Source organism: Perognathus longimembris, chromosome 17 (genome assembly GCF_023159225.1).
Source record: "Perognathus longimembris pacificus isolate PPM17 chromosome 17, ASM2315922v1, whole genome shotgun sequence".
In the NCBI taxonomy this organism is placed as follows: domain Eukaryota; kingdom Metazoa; phylum Chordata; class Mammalia; order Rodentia; family Heteromyidae; genus Perognathus; species Perognathus longimembris.
Window position 1 is genome coordinate 6,485,536 of NC_063177.1, and position 24,696 is coordinate 6,510,231.

Consider the following 24,696-nt stretch of genomic DNA (forward strand, 5'->3'; position numbering starts at 1 on the left):
ATTGGGAGAGGGTGAAGGAAGGGGTGACATTGTTCAAAAAGAAATGTACTCATTACCTGTCTTATGCAACTATAACCCCACTGTACATCACCTTTATAGCAACAATAAAAAATAAAACATTTGAAAAGTGTACAACCATAAGAACTTTATTTCTGGATATTTTCAGACTGCAGTTGATCACAGAGAAATGAAATCATCAAAAGTCAAACCATTTATAAGAAGGTTTACAATATTTGGACTTTTTTTCCAATATAAACTGAGCATAAGGTCACAGTGGATTTGAGTGGGCCCTAAATCCAATATGTCCTTAGAAGAAGTTCATGGGAAGACACAGGAACCCAGACACCCAGGGAGAATGCTGTGTGACATTGGAAGTAGAGACTGGAATGATCCAGCTATGAGCCAAGCAACATCCAGGATTGCTGGCAAATCCATGCAGAAGCTAACAGGCACTGGAGACCCTCCTGCAGCCTTCAGAGAGGGCAGGACTACCCACCTTGATTTGATTTCAGACTCTGGCCTCTAGAAATGCTCAAGAATACTTTTCTGCTGTTTGAGGCCATGTGATGTGTGGAAATTTTTTCGAGTACTCCCTTGAACTAATAATACAAGGCTATCACTGGGAAGCATGTCAACTCTCATAGACACACACACCAGCTTATATGTGTTGATGTCTGACTCTATGTACTTAAGACCATGAAACGTGATTGTAATACAATGCCAGAGTTCTTCTGGTTTTCTTCACACACACACACACACACACACACACACACACACACACACACACACACACAGTGGTACTGTGGGTTGAACTCAGTGCTCATGTTTGCTAGGCTGGGATTTGTGCTCCCATCTGGCTTTTTTGGAGATGGAGCCTTGTGGACTTTTCTGCTCAAGCTGGTCTCAAACCACCAGCCTCCAGATCTCAGTTTGCTAGAAGTGAGGATTAGAGGTGTAAGCCACAAGCACCTGGCTCCCTCTTCATGTTTGAAAGTCCTTTCTTCCAGTGAGAAACGTGGCTCCCATTGCTTGGAATATGTCTGTGTATTTGATCAGATCCCCCAAAGTAGTGATCTCTCCACATTCTCCCTCACAGCTGGCTTATCTTGCCTGTGCCCTGACTCTTCACTAGGCCATTCTGCCTGGTGGATGTGCCTCACCTCCAGTCCTTTGAGCCAGGCCAGCATCTGTGCAGCTCCCACCCCTCACCTGGCTCCACACTAACACCCCACGCTGGATTGGACTGCACTGTGCTGATTTTTAGCATTGCATAAGCAGCATGTTGTATAGTTTCTGCAGTAATCTGCTTTTTCCACTCAACTCATGTCAATGCACAGAACTTTATTTAGCTCATGCATTTGTGCTGCTGTGTGCTATTTCGTTACATGAAACTACCACTGTTGATGGACATTTCATTATTTAAAGCTTTTCCTGTGACACCCTGTGCTTGCTTCCTGGCACACACAGGCATGCTTTTCTAGGGCACAGCCCCAGGGATGGCTGTGCTGCATTGCAGGATGTGGGCATCATCACATTTACTAGGTACTGTACTGCCAAAATCTTTCCCCAGATGATTTACTTATCCTTTCCTGATTCTCTTGCCAGTGACCATAAGTAGAACTTTCATTGCTCAGTGTCCTCAGGGAGACTGTGAGCTTGGATTTTTAATGCTACCAGTCTTATGTGCAAAATGATAGCTTTGGGGGTGGGGGCAGGTACTGGGGCTTGGACTTAGGGCTTGGGGACTGTCCCTGAGCTTTTTCTCTCAAGGCTGGCTTTCTTCCACTTGAGGCACAGCTCCATTTGCAGCTTTTTGCTAGTTAATTGGAGAGAAGGGTCTCACGAACTTTCCTACCTGGGCTGGCAATCCTCAGAGCTCAGCTTCCTGAGATTGTACTGTCCTCTTTCCTAACAAGGCTGATCACCTTTCCCAGTGTTTACTGGCTCTTTGAATTTATTTTCCATGAAACCCTTGTTGCTGTCTCTCTCTTCTTAAATCTTTTGTTAATTCAACCCCTACCTATTGGAATTATGCAAAAATTGATATGTACTTTTTATGGTGCTGGGGTTTGAACTCAAGGCCTTGGGCTTGCTAGCCCTCCCATGCCCTCTCCCTTTTTTTGTTCTGGTCTGAGATAGAGGCACACTTTTTGACCAAGCTGGCCTGGACCGTTTACACTTTCTACCATAGCTGGGATGACAAGTATGTAACACTAGCTATTGTATTTGTTGAGCTGAGGTTCTCACAAACTATTTCCTCAGGGGCTGATCTTGAACCATGATCCTCCTGATTTCTTCCTCCCAAGTAACTAGAATTACAGGCATGAGCTACCAGTGCCTGCTCCCAAACTGACCTGTTTTTAACCAAGTTTAACAGACCAATTAACCTAATAGATAACATATGTAACTTGTCACTTAAAATATACACATGAATTTAATATCACTTATATAGATCACAGATTTTAAACATATCATTTGATGTTCTTTTCAATTGGTATTTGTGTTACATAAAGATGATTACATAGCTAGGTGCCAGTGGCTCACACCTGTAATCCTAGCCACTCAAGAGGCTGTGATCTGAGGATTGCAGTTCGAAGCCAGCCTGGGCAGAAAGTCCATGAGACCCTTATCTCATGAGAGAGACAGAGACAGAGACAGAGACAGAGACAGAGACAGAGACAGAGACAGAGAAAGCTGGGAGTGGAGTCTCTTATCCCACGAGAGAGAGAGAGAAGGCAAGTTGGAAGTGGAGCTGTGGCTCAAGTGGTAGAGCACCAGCCTTGAGCAAAAACAACAACAAAGTGACAGTGCCAAGGTCTTTTTTTTTTTTTTTTTTTGGTTATGGGGCTTGAACTCAAGGCCTGGGTGCTACCTGTGAGCCTCTTTGTCCTCAAGTGCCCAGTTCTTGAGCTCAAGCCCCAGTACCTGCAAAAATAAGTGGGAAACAACTTGGCTGTGGGTTTTCTTTTCCTCTACAGCCTCCAGGGTGGTCTTCAGTGACCCAACAGGTCTCCAATGTGGACTCCATATACACATATTTAGAAAAACAAAAGTTGTCTTGTAATAATGACCTCATAAAATTGCGAAGTCAGCACTATGCCCTCTTCTGATTTTGTTTGAAAGTGTTGTTTAAGAAACTACTCTCCAGACTGTGCTTCACATCAAGAGAAATGTAGGGCATGTTGATTGATGGTGGCTGGCTAGAACACAGGGACAAAAATGAACTGGGTATTAATTTTACCAGTGTTACAAAATGATATAAAATCATCTCTTACCAGTGTTGATAAGTTTCATGCCACAAATCAGTTTGATCATGTCAATTAAAGGCACTTGAAGTAAAAAGTAGAAATGCAAATATTTTCAGTTGTAGGTAAACAGAGGGCTCAAAAAGCCCCTCTAGCCCAGATGCCGGTGACTCATAATCCTAGCTACTCAGGAGGCTGAGATCCGAGAATCCCAGTTCTAAGGCAGACAAATCTGGAGACTCCAGTTAACTAGCTCCAATTAACTAGCAAAAAGCTAAAACTGAAGGTGTGCTCAAGTGGTAGAGCCCTAGGCTTGAAAATGCTACGTAGGAGTGGGCCACTTCTATACCCATTTGTCTTTGGTTCCTGGCTTAGGCATGCTAGCTAGAGCACTCCTGACCTGCCGGTCTGAGGACGTAGTGATCCTGGGCACAGGTCCCACACAATCTCTGGTCATCCATATTCATCTTGTCTTTCTCATCTTGTCTCTCTCCAAGGGGGTTAGGTAGAAGGAAATAAAATCTAAATGTTTATTGATATGAAACATTGTTTGAGCTTATAATCACTTAGATGCTCTCTGTTCTGGAGCTGATCAAAGGGCCTTAACCTTCTCAGAATCTGGTAAACCCACCAGGACCAGGATCCTGTGAACTACACTCTCCATCACCACCACCCACACCATGATCCCAAAGAATTGTGCTAGGTCCTGAAGCGTGGTCCCAGGCACACCCAGGCTAGCTGAAAATGTACCATGTGGCTTTTGGAGTTTGAACACTGAAATTGGGGCCTTAGTTTCACAGAGATGTCATTTCCTAACATTGCTTTTCTATGTTCATTTTGGTGAGCATTAGGATGGAAATTGTTTGCCATTTTCTTTTGTTGTTTTTGTTTGTTTTTGTTTTGGCCAGTCCTGGGCCATGGACTCAGGGCCTGAGCACTGTCCCTGGCTTCTTTTTGCTCAAGGCTAGCACTCTACCACTTGAGCCACAGCACCACTTCTGGCCATTTTCTGTATATGTGGTGCTGAGGAATCGAACTCAGGACTTCATGTATAGGATGCAAGCACTCTTGCCGCTAGGCCATATTCCCAGCCCCCTGTTTGCCTTTTTCATTCTAGCTGTTCACATGGTTTAAAGGTAATAGCCATAATATATTTACTGATAGTAGCAGAACTTACCATTCTGAATCCTACCAGTACACTGGAAAGAATTAACTATTCTTAAAAGACAAGACTGGCTGAGCACAGTGGCTTATGCCAATAACCCACCTGGTTGGGAGGCAAAGATAGAAGAAGCACAGTTTGAGGCCAGGTCAGGTAAAAGTTATCAAGACCCTTTCTCAAAAAACAGGTCTCAAGAACAGGCTGAGCAAGATGGTATTTGCTTATATTACTTATAGGTACATGGCAGGTAATGGTAGGAGTATCATGATCCAAGGCTAGATGTAGGCAAAAGCATGAAACCCTATCTCAAAAATCACTAAAAGCAAAAAGTTATTGGCAAAATTCAATTAATATATAGCACTTCTTAGCAAGCTCAAGACTGAGTCCAAACTTTAGTGCAGCAAAAATACCCCACAAAAACCCCTCCCCTTCGCAACAACCACATTTTTGTATAAATTTGTACACATCAGCAAACTCTTTTATTAAAAGGTTTTTTTCCTCTGATTATTAAAGTAACACTTGCTTTAGAAAATTTATAAATGCTTAAAAAAAGAAAATAAGGGTAATTCATAATTCTAGTACCAATCAGCAATCACTCTATAGGTTTTACTCTACCAACACTGAACTTCAGCTTACTCCAAAATCCATCCAGTGACAGTCTAGTCATAGGATTCTTACAAAGTATTCATGTATTTTCCCACAGGAAATAACATATAAATATTTAAGATATAAAAAATACTGAAGCAGAATGAAGGTTTTTACAAAGCAGTTTTCCTGTAGAATCCCCATTTCTCAAATTCTTCTGAGTCACGGACTCTAATACAGACTACTGAACATTTATTAAAATAAAAAGCAAAAGAGAAAGAGAAGAAAGAAGGGGCAGGAGCTCATCTCCAGATCCCACCCCTGCTCCTCACGCTACTAGGGGCAGGATGCCCGGTTTTCTTCCGTGCGGGAGCTTTTTCAGTCTTAGGGGCTGTAGCAAGACGGCGAGAGACAGCTTGGGAAGGGATCTGAGAGTTGAGAAAAGAGATGAAAAAGTCAGCATCCCATATTCTCAACCTCCCCTCCCCGCCCACGTAGGAAGGGCACAGTGTGCAGAGAGGCCCAGAAAGCAGTGACCACAGGAGAAAGCAAGCCACGCTCCAGCAAGTGGCAAGTGGGATTGGAGGGTCGGGCAGTGGGGCAGTGGAACAGCCAGGAAGTAGGAAGAGCTGAAGAAGAGGTCAGCAAGAATCCTGTTCTCCCCTGGTAGCTGCCTGCATTTCCCTCACCTCTTTCCGGGGTGTGTCACCCAAGCGGGAGTCTGTGTTCCTTCTGGGGACAGTCTCTCTTCGGCCATCAGTCCTGCCACACAAATCAAGGGTATGAAGATGAGGGAGCAATCTCCCAACTCTGGAACTGCAAAATTATGTCTCTTAAAAGTAAGAACAAGATCCCTCTGTACATCACCTCTATAATATCAATAAAATAAATTTTTAAAAAGAATAAGAACAAGGGCAAAGCACCAATGGCTAGCATCTGTAATCCTAGCTACTCAGGAGGCTGAGATCTGAGGATCACAGTTTGAAGCCAGCCCAGAAAAGAAAGTCTGTAAGACTCTTACCTCCAAATAACTACAAAAAGCCAGAAGTGGCTGGGAATATGGCCTAGTGGCAAGAGTGCTTGCCTCCTACACAGAAGCTCTCGGTTCGATTCCCCAGCACCACATATATGGAAAACGGCCAGAAGGGGCACTGTGGCTCAGGTGGCAGAGTGCTAGCCTTGAGCAGGAAGAGGCCAGGGACAGTGCTCAGGCCCTGAGTCCAAGGCCCAGGACTGGCCAAAAAAAAAAAAAAAAAAAAGCCAGAAGTGGAACTGTGGCTCAAGTGGTAGAGTGCTAGCCTTGAGCACAAAAGCTCAGGGACAATGCCCACACCCCGAGTTCAAGTCCCAGGACCAGCACCCCCCCAAAAAAGAACAAGGATAGAACTCAAACGGAGTAAGGGAAAACTCAAAAGGTGAAATTCCTTAGAAAACCTAACACACAGGTAATAAACACTAGGAAATGGGTACTAGAAACGGGGATGCGGACTCAGTAAGGGTACCAAATGAAGAGAGGAGGTGGAAAGAATGCAGTCTTAAAATTGAATGCATATACTACAAAATTCACTAAGGGAAGAGTGGAGGCTCGGAAGAATGGGGAATAAAAAAAGGAATGACATTGATCAAGATACATTTTTTCATAAGCTTCTTTGTTCAATAGCAACTCCTTTGTACAATTACTTACAGATAATAATTTTTAAAATTATTATATTAAAAAATTAGAAACAAATGGGATCAGTGAAGGAGATACCAATGGAGTTCAATGACTTATACTGGGTAAGCCAGAAGTGCAGGATTCCGGGGTTTTTTTATTTTGTTTTTTCCAGTCCTGGGGCTTGAATTCAGGACCTGAGCATTGTCCCTGGCTTCTTTTTTTTTTGTTCAAGGCTAGCACTCTACCACTTGAACCACAGCACCACTTTGGGCTTTTTCTGTATATGTGGTGCTGAGGAATCAAACCCAGGGCTTCATGTATACGAGGTGAGCACTTTACCACTAGGCCATATTCCCAGCCCCAAGCTCAGGATTCTGAGTTTTGAGCTTCAGGGTAAAGAGAAGAAAAAATCTAGGATACAGAGCACGGGAAATAGGAAGTAAAGAAAAAAGCAAGCCAGATGCCATTACTCAGGAGACTCTTACCTCCAATTAACCAGCAAAAACAAACAAAAAACTGGATTGGTAGAGCATCAAGTGGTAGAGCATCAGCTTTAAGCAAAAAAGCCAAACAGGAACAGGAGGGCCCTGAGTTCAAGCTCCAATACTACCCCCCCACCAAAAAAAAAAAAAACCCAAAACAGTAAAAATGGAGACAAAGGAGAGAGGTGGGAACAGTAAGAGAAGCATATTCTCTACTTTCCTTCTCCCCAAATGACAACAACAAAAAAGTGAGTCTTCTCAACAACTGCCATGCTGCAGTCTTCCTTGTCTTCCTAATTCAGACTCCACTCTTGTCTTCCTTCTACCCTCCTCCCTCCCCGGTGTGTACCTGCTATGCTCCAGCCTCTTCAGGGAGAGCAGCAGGTCCTCAGAAGGCACAGGGTCCCATCCTCGGGCCTGGTACAGTCGTAGCAGCTGAGACAGCTCCATTAGCTGCCTTGGGGAGCTGGGCCTTTCTGCACCTGGGACACATGTTGCTATATACAGGTCATCACTCTAAGACACCCTCCACCCTCATCTCATCTCCCTAGAAATTCAGAAGGCCTAAAGCTCTTTCCTTACCTCTCTCTGGAGAGCCACTACTGGGACCACTGTCTTGCGAATGGGATGAGGGAAGCTCATGGACCCGGAAGAGACCAGATGCCATGGCTAAGGGAACTTTAGTTTTATGGACAGGGGGTGGAAGTCGTGGCACTTGAGTGACTTCTTCCCAAGATGGGATACTTCGAGGACCTAACAAAAAGGAAAGTGATTCAAGAATGAATAGGACATACAAATGAACAACAACCCTACCCACCCCCAAGAAAATCTTGCTATATCATGATTTCTATGAAATAAAAGAACAATGGGTATTATATTCCCAATTGTTATAATGTACTAGGCAGCAAAGTTAACTGGTCAGTTTATTTTTGCCAGTCCTGGGGCTTGAACTCAGGGCCTGAGCACTGTCCCTGGCTTCTTTTTGCTCAAGGCTAGCACTCTACCACTTGAGCCACAGCACCACTTCTAGCTTTTTCTGTTTATGTGGTGCTGAGGAATCAAATCCAGGGCTTCATGTATGCTAGGCAAGCACTCTATCACTAAGCCACATTCCAAGCCCTCTGGTCATTTTAATATGATTATTTTTTAATTCAGGTATCCATGAGCTGTTAGCTGTTATCAATCTCATATTACAGAGCACTAGAAGTAATTGTAACAGTGCCAGGTACAGTGATAGTGATGTGATTTAGAAATGGAATGCAGACGCAGATGAAGTATGTACAATCTTCCTATAGGTCATTACTGCAACTTTGTTTCTAATTCAGATTTGCTTATTTGATAAGAAATAAAGCATTTCAATTAAACAATGAAAGATTTTAGGCCCATCCTGGACCTTGTTCATAGTTGAAACTCACCAGATTTAGGGGGCAACAGGTCAATAGAGCTCTCATTATTCTGGGGTACAGTCTCCAGAAGCTAAGGAAACAACACAGTAAGGTTTGCTAGTCGATGGTATTAAGGCGAGTAGAGTGCTAAAGCAAGGGCTAGGGGCAGTTCCAGAAGAGAATCATGGAAGGATGTGGACCAACAGAGCACAGAGCTGAGACAAGAAGTGGTCCTAAAAGGGAAGGAAGCCCGCTGGGGTGGCTGATGAATGCCTGTTCTCCCAGAACTCAGGAGTCGAGGCAGAAGAAACATGAGTTTAAGGCGGGCCTGGACTATATAGTGAAAATCTGTCTTAAAACAAAGCAAGGCTGGGGGCATGGGTTAAGGGGCAGAGCACAAGGGAATGAACCCAGAGGTAAAATGAGGGAGTGAGAGGGCTGGGCACCAGTGGCTCACACCTGTAATCCTAGCTACTCAGAAGGCTGAGATCTGAGGATCATGGTTCAAAGCCAGCCTGGGCAGGAAAGTCCATGAGAATCTTATCTCCAATTAACCACCAAAAAAGTTGGACATGGCGTGAAGCTGTGGCTTAAGTGTAGAGCACCAAGCTTGAGCAAAAAAGCTTAGGGATAGTACCCAGGCCCTGAATTCAAGCCCTAGGATCGGTTAAAAGAAAAAGTGGGAAGAGGAAATGAGAAAGGCACAAGAAAAAAGTGGTCTGTGTGGAATCTCACCTGCTGCAAAAAATTCTTCAGTCCTTGGAGCTCAGATGCAGGTGGCAGTGCTGGCTTTGGGAAACCATCCCCATTTGACCCAGGGGCTTCCTCAGGGAATGGCCGCTCAGCCCTCTGATCAGCATCAAAAGTCCCCAGGGCAGAGAAGATCCCAGCTATAAAGTGAAATAGTGCTTTTGCAGGGTGGCAGTTTCTCAACAAATCAACTCACCAAGTGACCAAAGAAATGGCATTATTACATGTAAAACACATAGCCAAGAAGACGTTATTTATTTGTTTGGCACTTCTGGGGTTGGGCTCAAGGCCTTGCACTTGCTAGGCCAGTGTTCTACTACTTGAGCCACACATGATCACACAGACCATGATCTGGAGAAAGAAGGCACATAGGACATGAATTCTAAGACAAAAGTATATAGAGAAGAAGAAAGCAACGGTTCTCAGACTCTAAACAAACACCACCAAAACACCTTCTAGAATGAAATAGTTGATAGATATGTTCTACTGCTTCACCAGAACATGTCTCCTATCTTTTACTATTGTTGCATAATTTTTGTGTGTTAGTCCTAGGGCTTTAACACAGGGCCTGAGTGCTGTCCCTGAGCTTTTTTGCTCAAGGGATAGCTCCATTTCCAGCTTTTGATGGCTAATTGGAGATAAAAGTCTCACGGACTTTCCTGCCCAGGATAGTTTCAAACCATAATTCTTAGATCTCAGCCTGCTGAGTAGCTAGGATTACAGGTGTGAGCCACTGGCACCTAGCACTACTGCATAATCTGCAATGTGATGCAATTTACCCTTCATCCTTAATTTTCCCTAGGTTGTCATATTTGTACCATATGGGACATCTGCATCCACCCACGTCATAGCTGAGAAAACCAGGGGTGGCTACTCACCAGTGGATGTGTGCCAACCTACTACATCACCTTTTAATTTAAATTGGACTTAAGAAACTCAATAAATGTTTAAAGCCTGAGCTAGAGTTGACTATCATGGCTGTTCAAACCCATGTGTAAGCCAAGGTTACAAGGAGTAAGGACGGGGCTGGGATTGTGGCTTAGTGGCAGAGTGCTTGCCTACCATGTATACCTTTGGTTCAATTCCTCAGTTCCACATAAACAGAAAAAGCCAGAACTGGTGCTATGGCTCAACTGGCAGAGTGCTAGCTTTGAGCAAAAGAAACTCAGGGACAGTGCCCAAGGCCCTGAGTTCAAGTCCCAGGACTAGCAAAAAAAAAAAAAAAAGAAGAAGAAGAAGAAGAAGGAGGAGGAGGAGGAGGAGGAGGAGCAAGGACCTTAGTGGCAAAGAACGCTGGTCTACCAAGAGAAAGGGGAAAGCATGCTTGGCGTGAGACCAAGCGAGAAGGAATACCCCGCTGCTGTTCCCAGCTACACCCATTCCCTACTCCCTTCCAGCTGCATCAGATTTCCATGGGCTCTGCTACCCTTTGCCTGAAAGGAAAGCTAGGAGCCATGCATCTAAGGAGAATCCCAAGGACTTCTTCCCTCACTTACCTGAAGATGGAGCAAGATCAGGTTTGGGTTCCAGGGGCTGGAAGGAGTTCTGGCTCTGGAAAGGGTGCCCCAGTAGGAGGCTAAGATCAGGAGGGGAATCGCAGTGGGCAGGAGGGACTCCAGGCAACTCACTCCTCGCTTCCCGGCTCTGCTGCAGCACTGGTTTCAGGGCCACAGCTGCAGGAGGCATACTCCAGACTCTCCTCTCCCCCTTCTCCGGCTCCAAAGACCCAGGGCTAGAGGGCTCAGCAAGAGGAACCTGGCCAATGTGTTCAGACAGAAAACATGGCAGACACTTAGTAAGATTATAAATTACCTCAACTTCCTTGCAAGAGGATTGGGTGACATCTACTCAATTATTCAATGGAGAAAAGCCATCACATGTTAAACTATTTTTTTCTTACAATTCTATTTCTAGACATTTTTAGATATACGAAGACATGTATCTTAATGATCTTTATTATAACACTATAGGTACCAAACATAGGAACAACTATTATACACATCAATAAACACCTGGATGAAGAAGGAGCATACAGCAGTAGATAGGTGAACATTTGGGATATGGGTGGGGTAGAATGGGAGAGGAAAGAGGGGAGACAATGCTCAGTCTCTGCTTCTAGGGCAGGGGCCTGGGAGGCTGAGGCACAGAGATAGAAGATAACTTTTACTGTTGTATTCTTAATATTCAGGATTTCCTTTTTACTATGTGCATATTATTACTTATTCTATAAAACATGTTAGTTAATAATAACAAGCTCATAATTAAAAGAAGAATGTTATAGGTTTCTAGGTATTCACATGCAGGGATAGTCTTAGGAGAGGAAGAGAAAGGCACAATGCCTATGTGCATCTGAACATACAAAATATTACTTATCGAAATGAACTTAAGGAAACAAGTTTTTTGCTGTTTTTGTTTTCTTCTCTTTTTGTTTTGTTTGTTCATTTAAATGTTTTGGGGAGTGTAAGGGGAGAAACAGAGACAAAGGGTGAACAAATGCAGCAATAGTACTCACTGGACACTATGTTGAAAATGAACTATACAACTTGTAGGTGGAGACGGGAGGGAAAAACTGGGAGAGAGCAAGGGAAGGGGTGACATTGTCCAACAAGAAATGTACTCTTTACTGGACTTATGTAACTGTACACCCACCATTATAATAACAAAAAATTAAAATTAAAAAATGTGGGTGATGCCAACATGAGAAGAGCTAGGAATAAGACTCTATACTGTAAGGCAGGACTTAGCAACAATTTTTAACCTTGATTCCCATAACTCAGTCTATGGTCATTTCACCAAACTAGAATCATATATTATTCATTACCTATGAGTCTGGGAGAAAAGTTATGTTCAATGGAATGTGGCCAGCCTGGGTGAGCTATGGCCATAGGGAAAACATTTATTTTGGCAAGACAGTTCTCTGAAGCAATGCATACTTGTGAGTTAGACGTTGAGAGCATGGTGCTGAGCAGCTGGTTGGCCTCGTCCCAGTGGGCCTGCAGCATGGTTTGGAGCCGTTCCACCAGCTCCACCCGCTGCTCTTCAAGATGCTGGTTCCCACTCTGTAGGTCCCGCACTCGAGCGTGCTCCCGTGCCAGTCTGAAGAGAAGGGGAAAGTAACTCAGGACTTTTAAGCCACAGAGACTGGGCCTTGATGTCCTGATGACTCATGCTTATAATCTTAACACTTTAGGAGGCTGAGATCTGAAGATCTTGATTTGAAGCCAACCCAGGCAGACAAATCTGAGGGATTTCCAGTTAACCAGCAAAAATCCAGACATGGAAGTGAGGCTCAAGTGGTAAAGTGATAGCCTTCAGCAAAACAAGCTAAGTGAGGATTTAAGGCCTGAGTTCAAGCCCCCATTGTTACACAAATAAATAAAAATATAAAATAAAGAAGTAGGAACTTGGGGGGCTGGGGATATGGCCTAGTGGCAAGAGCGCTTGCCTCGTATACGTGAAGCCCTGGGTTCGATTCCCCAGCACCACATATACAGAAAATGGCCAGAAGTGGCGCTGTGACTCAAGTGACAGAGTGCTAGCCTTGAGCAAAAAGAAGCCAGGGACAGTGCTCAGGCCCTGAGTCCAAGGCCCAGGACTAGCAAAAAAAAAAAAAGAAGTAGAAACTTGGAAGTTAAGAAGAACCAAGATGGAATGGCAGACCTTTCAAATTCTAAAGGGGCTGGCCAATATGGAAGAAGAAGGATCTCCCAGGATGCAGCACTTTACCATCCCCAGTCTACACTCTACCCAGGAAGGATCTGAGGACAGCCAAGGACTTCCAGGGACCAGTACCTGAGCTCATAGTCCTGAGCCACCTGCTGCTGCCGTTCCTCTCTTTCTGCCATTTCTACCTTGAACTGAGCCAACTGGGTGGCCAACTCCTGCTGATGTTGTCCATTGAGCTCTTGAAGCTGCTTCCTAGGAGGGTACGGATGAGGAGAGAGGACTGAGATTGGAGACAGAAGATGCAATCAGTGAGAAGGCAAAATGCATCTAGGGGATGGGGGTGACAGACAGCAAGTCAGCTGATCTGGCCATGGCACAGTAAAAGGGAAGAACAAAGCTAGGGTCTCAGGATGAACTTCTCTCCCAGAAGCAAAGGCTGACATGAAGACTTATGGGGAAGTAACTTATTTAAGAAGCACTTGCAGGAAGTGATGAGGAACAGCAGGGAGAGGAGGTGCCCCATGGAGGCTTGCTCCCACAGAGCAGCTCTAGAGATGGCTTCCACCTCATCAAGGGACTGGAAGCCCCATAGACCTACAGCCTTCAGTTCTCGATTATGGGATATTCCCTGTGGGAAGAAAATCCTCAGGCCATCTGGTTCGCCACGAGCACCTGAGGACAGCCCTCCCAAGAGGGCTGGGTCCTGGCTGATGGGAGTGAAAGTACATCTTGGGAGCAAGTGGCTATAAAACAGAAAAGGGCTTTGAACACATAGGCAATGCTCACTGCAGCCCAAGAAGTCCCAAGTACCTGTGATGGTCCCTTAGGGAGGCTGCCTGCCGCAGGCTGCTCTCCTGCACCTGCGCCAGCCTTTCCGTCACCTGCTGCTCCAGCTGCACAGCCAGCTCTGACTCCATCTGGATCCGTTGGCTGTCATACCGGGCCTGGCAGTGAAGGTGGTGGGGAGAGCAGTCAGTTCAGTTCTGTCTAGGCTTAGAGGAGGAGGTAGGATGTAATGTAGACAGAACCAGAATTAACATTCCCCGAATCTGCCTAAGGAATGAAGAATACAAATTGTGCCACAGGAAGTAACCGAAGTTCTCTTTCTTACTAAACCATGACATACACACACCTTATATATACACACAGGTGAAAACTGCTTGGGACAAAATATCACCCCAAGGAAATATTTAGGCAGGGCAATCAAATTCATATGTGTCCGAGAGAACATGCATAATTACCTTTAGTAAAGCTTCTGAAATCCAGTATGAAGTCAGTAAATGTCAGCATCATTTGCATTATAAGCCTAGCACATCCATAACTACTGTCTGCATTTTATCAACCTCACCTTCTCACTTCAGCACACTAAAATGAGATAACTTCACTTGCAAAAAGTTTAATTTAGCTCATAGTACTATTTCACAGTCTTTGTCTTAGATATCACATCTTAATTTCTGACACACCAAGGCAATCCTGCCTTCAACAACCCTGGTCCCCGGTACCACCCTTTCCTTATTCTGAATCTTAGCTACTGCTCTGCTTCTCACTGTCTGTGAAGATGGAATGTTTCCTGTGATTATTTTATATGTACATAGTAAACTTTTATATTTAGGCCTAACAGAGTTTTCTTCCTTTCTTTCTCTCTCTTGTTCTCTTTTTCATTGTGTGGGGTGGGGTGGGGGGGTGTTTTCTATATTGGTCCTGGGGCTTGAACTCCGGCCCTGGGAACTATCTCTGAGCTTTTTTGTCCAAGGCTAGTGTTCTATCACTATCAGCCACAGCTCCACTCCTGGCTGTTTAGTGGTTCATTGAAGATAATAGTCTCATGGACTTTCCTGCCCAGGCTAGCTTCAAATGGTGATTCTTAGATCTTTGTCTCCTGAGTAGCTAGGATTAAAAGCAAACATGAACTACCAGCACCCAGATGTTTTCATTAGCCTAAACATTTTTTTTTCTAAACTTTAATCTCACTGTTCCCAAGCCAAGTGTGCTGGCATATATTTGTATCTGCCAGTACCCAAGAGGTAGGATGAGGTTCATAAGTTCAAGGCCAGCCTGGGCTACATAGTGAGATCATCTCAAAGCAACAACAAAAGTCCATTCACTCAGAATTTAATGAATAGCTCTCTTTGGATACATCTCAGATACAAAACACCCAAAATTCATCTTACTTGTTCCAACTTTCTTTTCTAGTATATTTTCTGGTTTAGTTAATGGTGTCTCTCCCCACAGAAACAGTTATCATTGGTCCCTCTTATTACTCCTTTCTGATTATTGAATTCTAATTCGTGCTTTCAAACACATCCATTTGTCCTTTTCATCAATTCAAAAGCCACAACCATCAAAATCCTAAGTAGAAATAAGTGTCCTGACTCCCAAATCAGCATTCTTTGCTCTTCAATGCTTTCAATTTCATCATAGCTAGAACAGGGCTCTCTCTACTCTTTTCTTCCAGTTTCAGGATGATTCAGTCTTCCACTGCCTGCTTCTATAATAAAGTTTTGCTGGGACACAGTCATGCCCGTTGTTTGCTTATGTTCTATAGCTGCTGTTGTAGTATAACAACAGAGTATAGAAGTGACAATGGAGACCAGGCCATTCACAAAGCCCAACATACTTACTCTGGCCCTTTATAGATGCAGTGTGCCAACTCCTGCTCTATTATATGGCCAAGGTCTAACTAATTTGGCTTTAAGATTTAATGTACTAGTTAGATGGAAAATGTTTTCTTAAGTCTCATTGTATATTACAAACGATGTTGAGCACCATACTATGCCAGGCTCTGAGCACCATTATTGCCCTCCTGGGTCCCCAACCTATGCAGAGGGCTGAACGTAAGTCATTAAAGTAATGACTGTTACAAAGCCAACTGTCACTCTTGGAATCAGGTCTCTGACTAAAACACTAAAACCTTCACCTGCTTATATAGTCTATGCAATAAGTGTAGTGTCATCTCTTTTAAAATAACATGAGGCTGCATATATGGTTTGGAGATCAAAATACCTGCCTAGCAAGTGTGAGGCCCTGAATTCAAACACTAGAACCTCTTTCTCTTTCTCTCTCTCTCTCTCTCACACACACACACACACAATAATAATAATAATGATGACGATAAATTAAGTAAAATAACATGAGGTATCTTCAATGTACTCCTAAAGTAACAGTAGGTCAGTCTGCATTGTGGGAAACTGCTACCTAGTTAGAAATGACTCTGAGTTTACAAGAGACTATTACCAAATACCACACAGGAGCCACAGATGGAATCAACTCAGAATACTGAGGTGGGAGTGTCTTCTATGACTGCCTCAGCCCTGCTCTTTTCAACCAGAGAAAACCCCCAAGACCCTCTGCCTGCTCACCTGAAGCAAGCTCATTTCCAGCTGCAGCGAGTCCCTCTCTCTCCGAGCTGTGTCCAGCTCTCCTTCTAGCCGCCGCACCTCAGCCTGCACCAGTGCCAACTGTTGCTGGGCCTCTCGGGCTGCCTGGGCCTCCCTCTGACTGTTCCCCTAAGAAAGGGAATGCAAGCAAAAATGCAAGCCTCACCTCCTAGCTTCTGGTTACCTCTGCTCCTCAATTCATCCTCAAGGACATAAATAAAGCCCAAGCTTCCTTTTTCTCTTGTCCCATACATAGTACTTTCCAATCCTGGTTTGATGTCACTCGTTACCACCACCCCTTCCTGCTGGACCTATACTCCGCCATATTTAGCTCTTCACTCTATATCCCTGTCTCCTAGGCAAACATATATTCTAGCATCCCATCCATTCCCAACGCTTCTAAGCACCACTTTCACCTTTTCCCTTTCCAGCTGAGCATGGCTTTCTTCCTGCAGTGCCTGGTGGCATTCCTTCAGCTGGAGCTCTTGCTGGACCCAAGCCTGCCGCTCTTCTTCTAGGGCAACCTGAAGAGTCTCCAGCTTTCGAAGTTCACTGAGTTGCCCAGCACGAGCCTCATCCCGTTCGTCCTGCAGTGCACGGCACCGCTGCTGCTCCACCTCCAAGCTCAGGGTCAAAGCTTGCCTTTCCTCCTCCTAAAGCACCAGGAGAAAACTAAGATTTCTTTTTCTCCCCCTTAGGGGTACTGGGGCTCATACGTGTTAGGCAGTGCTCTACTACTTGAGCTACACCCTCAGCCTCTCTATTCTCCAAACTCCAATTTTTTAAAGCACTCAAGAGATTGGCAACTTGCACCACCATGCCTATACAATACACCCACTGATGTTTGTGACAGTGAAGAAGTGCACAAGATTATAACAGAGTAGGTGAGAATTCCTATCCCAAGCTGGGCACTGGTGGTTCATGTTTATAATTCTAGCTACTCAGAAGGTTGAGATCTGAGGATCGATTGAGGTTCGAAGCCAGCCCAGGAAGAAAAGTCCCTAAGATTCTAATCTCCAACTAATCACAAAAAGCCAGAAGTGGAACTGTGGCTCAAGTGATAGCGTGCTATCATTGAGCAAAAGAAATCCACGGATAGAGCCCAGGCCCTAAGTTCAAGCCACAGGACCAGCTCAAAAAAAAAAAAGGAAGGAAGGAAGGAAGGAGGGAAAGAGGGATGGAAGGAGGGAGGGAGGTAGAAAAGGGAGGGAGAGAGAAAGAAAGGAAAGAAGGAAGGAAAGGAGGAAGGAAGGAAGGAAAGGAAGGAAGGAAGGAAGGAAGGAAGGAAGGAAGGAAGGAAGGAAGGCAGAAAGGCAGGCAGGAAGGAAGGAAGGCAGGAAGGCAGGAAGGCAGGCAGGAAGGAAGGAAGGCAGGAAGGCAGGACGGAAGGAAGGAAGGAAGACAGCAAGGCAGGACAGAAAGAAGGAAGGAAGGAAGGAAGGAAGGAAGACAGCAAGGCAGGACAGAAGGAAAGAAGGAAGAAAAAAAAACAAAAAACAACTCCTACCCTAGTTAGGTGGACTACAATTCAAACTAAAGTCTGAGTCCTACTTCTGTCATTAATTTACCCTGTGGTTTTCTTGTTTTCATTTTTTGAATCAGTCTCCATATGTAGCCTGGGATGGTCTCAAACTCACTACCATCTTGCCTCAGCCTCACAGGTGCTGAGATTACAGGGCTGTATCATCATGCCCAGCTTATTAAGTATTTTCAGGCACACTTCTTTATCTATAAAATAACAGGGTCTGCCTTTTCAGGATAAAAGTAAAAAGCATACAAAATACACTTAGTAAAGTATCTGACACATACTAAGTACTTGATACATAACAGTTACTATCATCATCATCAAAAGAAATTCCACAAAGACTAGAAAATCCAACCAATAGCCAGGAGCTACACAACGATTCACTTCCATTAGCAGTCAGACCTACTTATAAAGCCTGTAAGTATCAGTCTGCATGAAGCAAGCATGTGTCATATAAGCAGAAGTTCCAAGCCTGGCCAGCAACTCACCCAGATAATCATTCCACCACTTCAGCTCGAAGAAACTTGAGTAAGTCTCATCTCATACTTTTTGTAACTATGTCCTAAAGCTGGAGAGTTCCAAAAACAGGCTGAACAAAATTACGTAGGCAATTCTAAATCGATATGAATTTCCTAACCCTACATACATGAACTGAATCAAAACATCTGGGTAGCAGCACTTAAAAGGCAAACACAAGAAGATTGCAAGTTCGAGACTAGCCTAGGTTAATATAGAGAATTCCAGGCCAGCCTGGGTTACATAGCTAGACCCTTTCTCAAATTTAAACAAAGCTTACATCTGGTTAAGTTAGGGATATACAGTTCAGTGGTAAAATAGTTGCCTAGAATGTGATCTGGGGTTCTTTGGGGGATAGGTTCCAGAAGTTGATATATATTTTTTTTAATTAATTAATTTATTTCTGTCAAAGTGATATACAGAGGGGTTACAGTTTCATACATAAGGCAGTGAGTACATTTCTTATCTTTTTTTTTTTTTTGCCAGTCCTGGGCCTTGGACTCAGGGCCTAAGCACTGTCCCTGGCTTCTTTTGCTCAAGGCTAGCACTCTGCCACTTGAGCCACAGCGCCATTTCTGGCCGTTTTCTGTACATGTGGTACTGGGGAATTGAACCCAGGGCTTTATGTATACGAGGCAAACACTCTTGCCACTAGGCCATATCCCCAGCCCCAGAAGTTTATATTTTAAAATAATTTCTTAGATGGTTCTATCACTCTAATGAGGTAGACATTTTCAGCCTCTCAAACTTACCTGGTGTCACTCAAAGTATAAACTCCCACTGTCCACCAATAGCCCATAGGTCTCTAGAAGTGATTAACAGCCACCACTGGAATTACAAATGATTCGTTCTCGGTGCTCCCTGCCTTCTCACCAGGGCCTCTTTCTCCTGATGCTGTAGTCTGGCTCCTTCCTGCTCACGAGTCAGGGCCTCCAGAGCCTCGGAAAGACTTTGCTCCAGACGGGTTACTGTCTTTTAGGAGAGAGAAAAACAGGACAAAGGATGTAGAAAAATACCTCTACTTCAAAAATAATTCACAAGTAAACTTGATACTTCCTGCTTAATAACTAAATGACAGAGGCTGAAGAGGAGACTTCATGTTGTGGGAGAAACTGGGAAGTCATTAAGGTCGCCAATCAAACAATAGAAATAGTGAAGGGAGAAGGAAGGAAGGAAAAGAAGAGTTGTCAGGACAGCTACTGTAAAATGGAGGTCAATCTTTCAAAAAACCTAATTCCAGAGCTATTTCTGCCCCACTTCATCTAGAATTCTGCCAGATGATCCACATTATCTACCTCCTGCTGCTTGCTTCTGGTGAGTTCTGCTGCCTGGCGCTCCTCTTGTAGACCTCGCAGCACCTCTGTCCGCTCAGCTTCATGCCGGTTCCAGCCTTCCACCACTCGAGCTAGGGTCTCAGCAAAGGTAAGTTAAGACAGAATTTCAAAAGAACTGCCTCCTACTAGTCTTTAAACCAACCACTTACCCCAGTTCTTAGCATGCACAAAGAAACACTGGTTGGCCAGTCCTTTGCTTACTATTCTTTAATGCCCTCTATGAAAAAACCCCACCATTTTTGGCAACCCTGGTACCTTGTCCAGTTGTTCAATCATGATATCTTTCTTGCGGTCTGCAGCCACAGCTACAGCTAACTGTTGTTGCAGCTCTAGCACTCGGGTCTGCAGGCTCTGAATGTGGCGCTCACAATGCTGAGAAGAAAGGTCATGAGTATGGGTGCTGTCCATCCATAGTCTGACCACAGCATCTAGCCTAGTTTCTCTAGGGGAAATGGGCTGCAGAAAGGGAGCCTGAGTCCCAAGAACAGAATCAGTTTAGAGAGGAAGATGATATTCTGGGGCAGAAACCTTGACGCCCAAGACCTGAAACACAAATTCTTCTGCCATCCCAGGAAATAAACGCTTAGCCTCTGGATTCTTCCCTTAAGCCAATCTCCTGGGGAAATTTCCCATAAACCTTTGCAGTCAGGGCAGTAGCCCACACTGTTACTCTTACCTGAAGAAGCTCATTGGATGCAATGACAAAACACAGCAAAGTTAAGAGGGACAAGCCTTCATGTCCAAATGGTTTAAAATATGGGAAGAGAGGGTGCCAAAAATGTCAAACACTGGTTTCCACTTTTCCTTGACCTTATCCATTTCTCTACCCTTCAGTTATAAAGTCTGATGCTCGTGGAAATAGGATTATTCTGTCACTAGTAAAGGTGCACAAGCCAGAAAGTTCACTGTCCATTCAACAAACACATATGGGGCACTAGTATGTACATTCCAGACCTTGGGGAGGGGAGTTTAGATTGCTTTTTAAGGGGCAAAGCAACCAGATGTATCAGCATGATACACGATGAAGGGACTGAGAATGTTTTCAGGATGGTCTCAAGTACTCCCTTAAGAAACATTAAAAGCTTTTAGGTTCTTATCCCTCAGCCCTTTTCAATGTTATGTTCCCTATTTGTAATCTTTTTTTTTTTTTTTGGCCAGTTCTGGGCCTTGGACTCAGGGCCTGAGCACTGTCCCTGGCTTCTTTTTGCTCAAGGGTAGCACTCTGCCACTTGAGTCACAGTGCCACTTCTGGCCGTTTTCTATATATGTGGTTCTAGGTAATTGAACCCAGGGCTTCACGTATACGAGGCAAGCATTCTTGCCACTAGGCCATATTCCCAGCCCCCTATTCATAATCTTGACTGCTTTCAGAAGAAAGCCTTTCCATCTCACCTTGCGACGGGTGTGCTCTGAGTCCAATGCCTCTCTCAGCCCTTGAAAATCTGGTGGGTTGAGTGGGGGCCCTGGCCGAAGGCTGGTATAGCGGGGAAATAATTCCTCTAGGGCTTGGGAGGAGCTGGATGGAGATAACTCTTGCAAAGGCCGGGTGCTGAGCAAATCAGGTAGGGAGAATGTTAGAGTTGAGAAATACTTTGGGAGCCACTAATCCTACTGTGCTATTACAAACAAGGGAACTAGGACCCTAAAGTCATAAAGCTAAGTAGTAACAGAGCCATAAACAACACATTAGGCCTGCTCTTTCTCTATATGATACTCCCTGCTCTAAGAGACTAAGCAGAAACAAGCTAACTCTTTCAGGTGAAGAAGGAATGATGGTAAGAAAATCTAGATACTACTAAAAAGCTACTTCTGAAAGTACAGGCTCTGGAAGGAATAAAGAGAGCAAACAATAAGAGAGAAAGGATGAGGCCTGGGAGTATGGCCTAGTGGCAAGAGTGCTTGCCTCCTACACATGAAGCTCTCAGTTCTATTCCCCAGCACCACATATATGGAAAACAGCCAGAGGGGGCGCTGTGGCTCAAGTAGCAGAGTGCTAGCCTTGAGCAAGAAGAGGCCAGGGACAGTGCTCAGGCCCTGAGTCCAAGGCCCAGGACTGGCCAAAAAGAGAGAGAGAGAGAGAGAGAGAGAGAGAGAGAGAGAGAGAGAGAGAGAGAGAGAGAGAGAGAGAAAGGATGAGACGTGAAAGCTAAGCAACAGCCTTCTTAACTCCCTAAGAGGTAAATAGTCAAGAGAGCACTAAGGAGTAGAATAACTGGATTTCTAAGATAGCAAGTAGGAATGCACTAAGAACACAAGGAGAACTCACTTGAGCAAGGTAGCTGTGCTGGCACTGTCAAAGGAGTCTTCTTGTCTCTCTGAGCCAGCTCCTGGAGTGAGAGGAGTCCCTGAACACAGCCCAAGGGATCCCATAGCCAGTCAGGTAAGGGCAGCAACAGGGATCATTTGAAGGAGAGAGAAGATGTCCTTACTTTTGACTTCCTCTCATGTCTCCTCTCAGATCTAGGTTTTCCTCCCTGCTTTCCTTCTCCACTGCTGCCCATACCTACATCTAGGTTCTCCTTCAGAGCTCTTAGGAAGGGGCTTACTCACGGTAGGCCGTATCACGTGAGGTTTGGAGCATGGTCTGGAGCTGATCCCGAACACTTTCCATCTCAAAGATATGCTTAGAACCATCCTAGAAAAAAGTCCCCTGGAAGTCAGATGCAACCTATACCATCCTCATTCTGCCTACTGCAGGGGTAGGATTTTTATTCTGGCCCTGAGAAAGTAAGAAAAGTAAAATGGATCCAATAAAGGATGGTCTAACTTTAACCAGACTTCAAATACCTACAGACACCAGAAGGAGAGCAAAAGAATCAAGTAGGTAGATAAAGGCAATAGTAAGGAGATTCAACTAAAGCAGCCCCTAACCATCCTTCTATCCTTCCAGTCTTTTTTTGTTTTTTCTTTTTTGGCAGTACTAGGGATGGAACCCAGGGACTTTGCACTTGGTAGGCAAACATTACTACTTCAGCAACGAAACCAGTGATGTTCTTTTTCCTATCCAATATGAATAACAGACTTCTCTACCACTGATTATACTGTTGGTGTTGGTTTTGTTTTATTTTTTACCAGTTGTGGGGCTTGAACACGGGGCTTGGTCACTGTCGCTGGGCTCTTTTTCTCAAGGCTATAGCTCTACCACTTTGAGCCACAGCTCAACTTCTGGTTTTATGGTGGTTAACTGGAGATGACAGTCTCATGGACTTTCCTGCCTGGGCTGGATTTTAACTACAATCTTCAGATCTCAGCTTGAGTAGATAGGATTACAGGCATGAAGCACCAGCACCCAGTGATTATGTTTTTACTGTTTTTAATCATTTGCATACCATTTTTTTATGATCCTGGGGTTTCAGCTCAGGGCATTGAGCATGCAGATAGGCACTCTACCACGTGAGTTGCACAAATGATAGAGTTGTAATGATTTGCAGGCCAATTTTTGAGCTATATTATCAAAATAGCTTTCAACTGGAAAGATCCTACCACATTTTGCTGCTGTACTTAAATCCCTAGTTCCCTCTTGGGGCCAAGAAACCTTAACCACACTCTCTTACTCAGGTCCCAACGCTCAGAACACCAACTTACCCACAGTACAGGTGACTATAGCAAAAACAACAACAAAAAGAAACACAAACACTAGAAAGTTTCAATTTTCCAAATTATGTTGTTCCAGGTCATTCTCTCCCTAATAAACATTGCTCCCAGCAATAAGCATGAAGAACTGTGTGCTTTTAAAAGGAAACTGACATCCAACAATAATTTAAATCTCAGCAAAGCTAATTTGCAATCCCAAGATTCCAATACCCTGGAAGTCCCAAAGACACATCTCCCTCACCTTTTTCTTCAAGTTGTTCTCCAATCCAACTGACAAGCTGCGACTCAACTCTTGAGCCAAGCCATCAAATGCTTCATGAGGAGGTGGGGAGGAGGAGGAGGAGGCTAAATACATCTGAGCCCTAGCTGTAGCCTCCGCCTGCCGGCTGAGGTGCAAAGAAGCATAGAGCTGAGAAGTCACCTCAGAGGACACTTGGTTCAGCCCAGGAGGCTCTGATGAATCGCTCAGGAGATCTTCTGCTCGAAGAGGCGAACTGGGACTGGTAGTGGAGGTCGCCATGAGCACAGGGAAGAAAGGCTGCTAACTTTTGGTTCTGCTTTGGGAAAGACGGGGCGGGGGGGTTCACAGAGAAGGAAGATTTGGGAGAAGGGAGGAAGACTCCTTGGTGGGTCCTTGGTGAATACGTGTATCAAAAGTTTCTGGATAAAGTTCCCACTAGCTCCAAAAGCCATGTAGACGGCAAAGGCATGTCTTTCCTCAACTCTTAGGAACCGAGGGAAAGGGGGTACGAGGAGCACAGGGGAGGTGGACAAAGACCTGTTGAGGCAACAGCACGGCTGCAGTTCCTCTTCCCAACTAGAGTGCTGGAAGCTGCAAATCAACTTCGGCACCGCTTCTCTCCGGTCAAATAGTCTTACGTCCTCACATCCAGACGTGCAAACAGAAACAGACCCCAATGTAACAGGCCCAGTGTCTGTCCTACAACTTGCTCAAGGCTCTGGAAGAGGCCGGCCTTAGGCCACGCCCCTCCGCCCACTTGTTCAACCTAGCTTCAACTCTTTCATAGGCCTCCTTCATCCCGCCCTGATGAGAAAGCCATGCCAGGAATCACCGGAATGCCTCCTTCCCGCCACCCCCAAAGAAACCTAGTGCACCCTCAGTCACATCCTCAAATATCCCTAAAATGCACGCCTCTCTCGTCTAGCCTGAGATTCTTTGAGGCGGCCACGCCGCACCCACCATAGTCCTCGGCGCACCTTCAGTCTGCTGTCTTCAACTTGCCAAGGGAAGAAAGAGAAAAAGAAGCTACCCCACTCCTCTGAGCCTCTACCAGAGAAGACCCAGACCCACCCGCCCGCGGTGCTCCACACTCAAAACCGTTGGCAGCTGCTCGCGCACCTCCTGCAGCCCCCGCCTCTCGCGCCTCGATGACGTCACCCGCCCGCGAGACAACGCTCCA

General features: G+C 44.8%; 1 protein-coding gene across 8 annotated transcripts; it reads right to left on the reverse strand.

Annotated features, from left to right (window-relative positions):
• Positions 1-4,859: 4,859 nt before the first annotated feature.
• Cntrob (centrobin, centriole duplication and spindle assembly protein) lies at positions 4,860-24,645 on the reverse strand. 8 transcript variants are annotated; one of them, XM_048365980.1, is made up of 19 exons: positions 23,517-24,645; positions 22,232-22,316; positions 21,948-22,008; positions 21,074-21,230; positions 19,937-20,053; positions 19,643-19,759; positions 19,221-19,319; positions 16,723-16,959; positions 16,289-16,435; positions 13,740-13,873; positions 13,056-13,181; positions 12,197-12,359; positions 10,760-11,018; positions 9,249-9,403; positions 8,544-8,604; positions 7,711-7,881; positions 7,478-7,625; positions 5,682-5,754; positions 4,860-5,420 (listed from the first exon to the last, which is right to left on the reverse strand). In XM_048365980.1, exons 1-19 carry the CDS (start codon positions 23,793-23,795, stop codon positions 5,295-5,297), a joined length of 2,715 nt encoding a protein of 904 aa, XP_048221937.1. In that variant the 5' UTR covers positions 23,796-24,645; the 3' UTR covers positions 4,860-5,294. The 8 variants fall into 8 exon arrangements, with proteins under 8 accessions (XP_048221937.1, XP_048221935.1, XP_048221939.1 ...); XM_048365978.1 differs by having other exon boundaries at positions 21,948-22,026; XM_048365982.1 differs by having other exon boundaries at positions 21,948-22,026; positions 23,697-24,644.
• Positions 24,646-24,696: the final 51 nt, after the last annotated feature.